At 46.2% G+C, this 7,106-nt stretch overlaps 1 protein-coding gene across 1 annotated transcript; it reads left to right on the forward strand.

The window, feature by feature from the left end:
* Nucleotides 1-598: 598 nt before the first annotated feature.
* LOC101625894 (carcinoembryonic antigen-related cell adhesion molecule 20-like) lies at nucleotides 599-3,809 on the forward strand. The gene is given in 6 exon segments (XM_012733479.1): nucleotides 599-701; nucleotides 704-739; nucleotides 742-900; nucleotides 2,824-2,937; nucleotides 3,132-3,248; nucleotides 3,751-3,809. Coding segments are annotated over 6 exon segments (588 nt in total).
* Nucleotides 3,810-7,106: the final 3,297 nt, after the last annotated feature.

A 7,106-nucleotide genomic window follows, 5' to 3' on the forward strand; every position in this document is an offset into this window, starting at 1 on the left:
GGGCAGGAAGCGGCTTTACCAAAAAATCTGCAAGTATCTCTACAGATGTCAAGTTGAAGATTATTACAGGGTTCTGTGCTGTGAAGTAAGACATCCAATCAGAACAGTAAATTCTCAGAAATCTAGAGGCTACGATCACAGGGTAGAGGACAAGGTCTAAGCCTAGTTGTCCTCTGAAGCTCTGTTAGCATTCACATTTGCAAGGATGGAGATATATATATCCATATATATAACAAAATATATATATAACAAAACATATATAACAAAACATAACATACAAAACATAAAAGATATATATAACAAAACATAACATACAAAACATAAACCTATATATATATATATATATAGGTTTATGTTTTGTTCTATCTATTATCCATGGTGTGGACTACAGTCTGCTCACCAGGCAGCTGAGGAAAAAAGAGAGTATTTCCTCCTCCTTATCTGGCTGAGCTTCCTTTCAATAGCAGTTAGAAGAGTCTTTGTTTTCAGACCACAGTCTGAAATTCCCTTAGTTAGAAAAAGATGAAAGAAAAAAAATAAAGGAGGACATCCCATGTGGAAGCCAACAGGGTAGGCTTGGTCAACTGGCCAGGGGAAGATGCCTAGAGAATTTTTGTCTCCGCACACAGATGGCCCGAACCAAGTGGACATCACCAGAGGGCTGGTGTCTGAGGTGGTCAGCTTTGTGGAGGTGGAGTTCAACCCAGCCTGACCCTGTGTTGCTGGGCTGAGTCTCAGCCACGCCCGAGTATCACTGGACCTTTGAACACTCAACCATGATGTATGCAGGACAGTTGCTCATCATTGAGGTCCTGTCCCAGAAACACCAGGGGGTCTACAGTTGCACGGTCTCCAACCCTCTGACACACCTGACCGCCTCTGTCCTGGTCAGAGCAAAAGGTGGGTCTCTTAGATACACCCCCTCACTCCAACCTGGGCCCCAAGTGACTTCTCCTGATGCCTTCCAGGGGCCCTAGTCTTGCTCTCCCAGTGCAGAGAGTGCACTGCATGGACAGGTTTCCAATCCAGGTTTTCCCCTGCCTCAACCCCTGAATGTTCTAGAATCTACTTCCTACCTGTGTGTCCTGGCAAACTCTCCAGCCTGTTCTGAGCCTCCGTTTTCCTAATTGTAAAGGGGGTATGTGATGCTACATACAGTGAGTAGGGTTTGGGGTAATATCCTCGAGAGGAGTAAACCACTGGAGGACTCAAGAAATATATCCATAACCACTGGGTGTGACAGCGACACATCCCTATTTCTGTCTAGAAGTAGTAAGAGGGGGCAGTGCAGTGACGCTGTTAACCAGGGTTCATGTCCTGGCTCCAGTGCTTACTAGCTGTGTGATCTTGGGCATGCTGCTCCACCTCTCTGGGCCTCCGATTCCTTGTCTGTAAAATAAACACCCTACTTGTCTTCTACAATAAGGTCGCTGCAGGTTAGTTAATATTCATAACATTCTTATTGTAGTGCCTGGCATATCTGTGTCTATCAGGCAAACAAAATTATTATTTATTGAGCTTGAACCGGGTGTCTGAAACAAACCTTTCCAGACACAGTATCAGCAGACATGCCTGGGTACTCTGCCTGTTGGGATCTCCCTTCCCACAGGAGTGATGGAAGTTGGTCACCTCAAGAGCAGTGTTTTCAGTTCCCACTAAGTAGAAAACCAACGTGGCTTCCCACATTACCTCACTTAATCTTTGTAACAACCCTCAGGTCTGAAGATCATTGAAGGAAGAGAAACAGGTTTAGAGAAGAAAGCAGTGAGTTTGGCTGATGTTCACAGGGGTGTTGTAGGATTTAGGGGAGACCTGTATGAAGGAATCCTGGAGCTTGGGGCTTGGTAGATGGCAGCCTCCACCATCACATCATCATCTCCTCACATCTGCAGCAGCACCTCTTGCCAAGTACAAGCAGGTGTTTGTGCTGGTGCTTTTATTCCCGATCGCACTAAGAGCTTCTGAGGTTAGGGATTACATGCTTGTTTGGTATATCAGAAACGGAGGCTCTGAGAATGGAACTAAGCACCCTGGAAGCCTCCTCTCACGCCCTTTAAAGCAGAACCCTTTCCTTCAACCTCTGACCCAGTGGGCTGGACTTCAGCCCTTTGAGAAAGGTTCTGGGAAGAAGTGGGGAGGGAAAACAGCAGGCTAGCGCTAATGTAACAACTGCTGTTTATTGGTCACCTACTGGGTACCCCGAATTAACATGCACAGTCTCACTTCTCACTTCCTCTTTACAACAACCTGGAGCAGTGATTACCATCTCCCTCACTTTGCAGATGAGGAAGTGAAACTCTGAAAGGGAAGTCATTTGTCCATGGCTATAAGGCCTCATGGAATCAAAGACGACTCACTTGGGTGGAAGCCAGGTGTCTGACTGGCAAAGACCTTTCTGCTGGAAGTCATAGTTCAGCCATCATCCTAATCAGTGTCATCATCACATCAACATTTACTGACCACGCTCCATTGGCCTAAACACTTGACCTATGTGAAATATATTGAGCATAACTTCTCTTGAATATGAATAGATCTGTATTTAATCTGTCCAGCAACTCTGTGAAGTAGGTACTATTATCCCCATTTTATAGACCAGCTGAGGTACAGAGAGGCTAAGCAGCATAGTCAAGGTCACTCAGCTGAGAGGTGAACTTAGGCCATCCAAAAATGATGCATCCTCGCCACAAAATGCAGTTGCCCAGTTGCTGGAAAACAAGGGCTCATCAAATGACAGATGAGATAAACTCACAAATTAATGGAGGGGACTGGGTGCAGGCATGAGGTTGAACCAGGCCTGGGTCCTGATTCTCTCCCCCTGCCCAGGTTCCCAGTCGTCCCTGTCAACAGGGATCTTGGCCGGCATTGTCATTGGGATTGTGGTTATCCTCACCCTGGCCACAGGGCTGGGCTGCTTCCTCTACTTCAGAAATACCAGAAGGTAAGCTGGGATGGGGTGTGCGTGGGACACACCTGGGACCTGCCTGGTCCCTGGGAGGGGTGTCACTGACCATGGTGCTGTGTTGTGTTTAAGAAAAGGAGGGGGAGACTCAGTGAATTAGGGTATTACCCAAGAATGGGCCTAGGCCTGGGCAGATGTGCAAGGACAGAAGAGTGAGGGCTTTGGGGTTTCTGGTCCTCAAGGAAAACAACAGAGGAACCCATCCATGAGGCTGTGACACCCACCTCTAAGAAGGAGCATGCTGCTGAACCCAATTCTTGTGACTCTGTAGTTGAAGCCCAGGGCAGCTGTGAGGGCTGGCAGGGGCTCGTGCTGGGACCCCAGGCTTCCGCTCCCAACTCTGCCACCAGGTCATTGTATGATCATGGGCAGGCCCTGCTCTCTCCAAGCTTCAGTGTCCCCATCTGGAAAAATGGGTGAGATTGGGGTCAAGAACTCTGCAGGGTTCTGCTAATTCCCAAAGTCATTTAAAAAAATGAGACAATATGCCACCACCCTCTTCTTCCTCACAGAAAACCTCTTCACTTGCTGTAGTTACAACTGATTCTGTATCCAAACTCAGACTCAGATGACCTCGAGCACCCTCTGTGGATGAATTGGAATTGACTAGCCTTGAATTCCTCTGGGAGGCCAAAGCTATTACTGAAAATTTCTGGAAGTGACCTTTACCTTGAGGCCCAAGGCTTCTCTCCTGCTTTCTTTACCCAAGAAGCTACAGAGGGGATGTGACCTGAGAATTTTGTATTCCTCACATCTGAGAAACCATCTCATCTAACCCTTGTGCATTGTAGCCCCAGGTATGGAAGAAGAAGTGACCCATGGCCTCCGGGGGGACTGGGACAGGTTCTAGGCCTCTGGCTCCTCTTCTATGTTGCTTCCACTGCCAGGGCTTCTTGGCACTGGAATAAAAACAAGGTGGCACTGGCCTAGCATGCGCTGGGGCATGAAGGAAGTTTGGAGTAGAGTTTGCAGAGGTAGTCAGAGTCAAGGAGAGTCCTAACCCTACTTCTGCCTCTGATCTTTGTAAGACCTGGTGAATCTCTTCCTCTTTGGGTCTCTGAAGTATGTAGGTTGGCATTTTCCAGAATCTCAGGTAATCTGTGTCTGTGGACCCTAGCTGTTCTCACTTTTCGCTTGCAGAAAGAGCTGGCTCCCACAACCCCCAGGGGCTATTCCCATCACCCAAAGGCATGTTGCCTGCCGTGGCCCCCACTCCACAAGGAGACACGGAGTCAAACTATGAGGTATTTTCTTCCTCATTGAGTCTTTGGACAAGTCAGGAGCTGGCACCCATCTGCCTTTTTCTCCCTGCTGGAGTCTGGAGGATAAACCATCAAGAATCTCCCTTAAACATCTTTTCAAATCTCTTCATTTCCAGCCTATCGTTTTCTAGTTCATTTCATTCCCTTCCAGTCCACTCCATTCCACACATTTCAATCCTATTTATTTCTCACTCCACCCATTTCTTTCAAGCCACTTAACTTTATTCCATTTCATTCTTTCTTTATTTTTAAAGACTTAGAATTTTATTTATGCATACAGAACTGGGGTACTGGCCAGACGCGGAGGGTCCGTGAGAAGATTCACCAGAGACAGAGTAGGGAGCAGAATAGGCAGATCAGGAAGTACACTGCTGAGGGGAGCAGGGCGAAAAAGGAAAGGTGTGCCCTGTGAGGGGGGATGGGGATCCCTGGGCTAGCTTTGCAGAGTTGCGCTTTAACCCATTGCGGCCACCGGGGAGGGCCCGCGGGCCTCCTTTACTCCAATCCTCGGCCTGCCACTCCATTTTATTTTATTCCATTCCACTTTTCCCATCCCCACTCCACATCTTTTAGTTCCATTTCTCTCCATAAAATCCCTTTATTCCCACTCTGCTCCTTTCATCCCCATCACTCCCTCCACTCCACCCCCTTCACTGCAGCCGCTGTATTCCTTTCCATCCCTTACTCCAGCCCTTTCATCCTGACCACTGGCTTTAGCGTTTTTTACGTCCACTGCACTCTTCTCCCACATTCCCCTAGCTCCTCTTCTGCTTCTTACTCCAGCCCCACCCTTCACTGTATTTCACTGCCATTCTCTCCTCCCGTCCCATTTCTTCCTGTTCCTTCCATCTCTACTTAACTCATTCTTCCACCACACCATTCCTTTCTACTCCCCCTTCTGTGTGCGCTCATTTCCATTCGGTTGGTTTTCATTTCATGCCCTGGGTTCGGTTTCTTCTCGTTGTGTGTATGTTTTCCGGCCACGTTTCCGTTCAGGGCCTTCTCTCTGTTCCCTTCACTTCCCCTTCCTGTTCCCACTCATTTCTCATCCTCTGCTGTCCATGGCTGCCCTCCTCCCTCTTCGGTCCTCTGTAGCCGTGGCCCATCGCTCCTGCTGCGCGTCATTCCATCCCCCACCATCCCCCACTAGTTTGCTCCTCCCACTTCATGCTTGCCTTCCGTTGACCTTTCACCCCACCCTTCTCCACTTCATGTGCATCCCTGCAGTTTCATTCCAGTGCTTCTCGTCCCCTTTCACGGCAATTTTATCCATCCCGTTTCGTTACCTTAGATACCACAGCATTTCATCCATCCCTTTGTAATTCTTCATTTCGTTCTTTCATTTCCATTCTTTAATTCCCCTGTTTTCCTTTGTCATATTACTTTTTAGTAATTTCTTCTCCATTCCTTTTTTCCTGTTCACTGCACCGCTTTTTGTTATATCTTTTATTAAGTTCTTTTCTTTCCACGCTCTTCCATTCTGTTCCTGTACATCACTTCTCCATTCCCCTTCCGGCTTCATGCCAGATTTCACTCTTTTCTTTTCCTTTCATTCATTTTCTTTGGACCCAATGCCATTTTATTCTATGTCATGCTTTGCTTTTAATCTCCGTTATATCCCTTCTTGTTTTATTCAATTTCTCTACATTCTTGCCTCTTCCATCCCTTTCAATTGTATTTCTAAACATTCTATTCCTTTTTAATCAATTTCCTCTCCCCCCACCCCATCTTTTACTTTCTTTTATTTTTACTTCCCTGCAGTTTTCTCATGGGAGATGTGTGGCAGTTTACACCATGTGGTTAATTTTACCCTACAAAAAGGGTGCCAAATTCAAAATAAGAACCACAAACAGGAAGGTAATTTTAAATAGTAATAGAAAGTCAGCATATGGATAAAAAGTAAAAATATGTTGGACCTATGTGGTATGTCCCTATACTTATTTGTCCTTGAGTTTCATGGTGGCCAAATAAAGAGGTGTGATTTCATTATCCATAGGGAAATAAGCTAGTAGCTCATCCAGGTATAAGCAAAGCTTCCTATATCAAGTTCAGATAATTCAGGTGATGGTTCCTTAGTTCTAAAGGTTAGAAAATTACTTCAGAGAATGTAGGTCAGGACTGGCCAGGTCACTCCATGTCTGGGGATAGACTGTAGATGCCATACTGTGAAGGAGTCAAGTGTCAAATACAACTTACCCACCAAAGGGAGGCTGAACAGGGAGGCCAGAGCAGGAGCTCAATCTATGTCCTATTGACAGTGTTTTGTTGTGTTCAGAAAAGACAAAGTTTAGGGACATAAAATGCTAATGTTTTAGTGAAGTGCTGACTTAGAGGGACAAATGTTTCCTGCAGTTCTAGACAGATCAGTTACCTTGAAGGATACATTAGAAGGTGACAAACTTAAGCCCAAATAACAAACCAGAAAATGAAAATGTCCTACTTACCTGAGGCATTTTTCACTAAGAAACAAATCCCCTGAAGCTAACTCAGGCAAAATGAAAATTCATTAGGAGAATACTAGGGAATCTTGATTAGCTAGATTTCTGAAATAACCTGTGGGCCTCACGGTTCTCTTTCATGTGGTCACTGATTTTTTTTTTAAAGATATATTTATATAGGTACAGGCCAGAGGTATGTGGTGGGTGGGGGGGCGGTGAGAGAATGGGAGCAGAACAGGCAGATCAACTGAAATATATTGCTGAGGGGAGCAGTGGGCAGGTCAGGAGAGGTCTGTCACACTATGTGGGTCAGCTCCCTGGCTGGGGATTGAACTTGTGCTGCAGTGACTTTGGAGAGCTTCATAGTGCTACACTTTAACCCACTGCGCCACTAGGGAGAGCCCCTGGTTGCTCATTTTTGTTGATTATGAATATGTTTCACTCATT

This window comes from Condylura cristata, unplaced genomic scaffold, assembly GCF_000260355.1.
Source record: "Condylura cristata isolate star-nosed mole 26May11 unplaced genomic scaffold, ConCri1.0 scaffold00041, whole genome shotgun sequence".
NCBI lineage: Eukaryota > Metazoa > Chordata > Mammalia > Eulipotyphla > Talpidae > Condylura > Condylura cristata.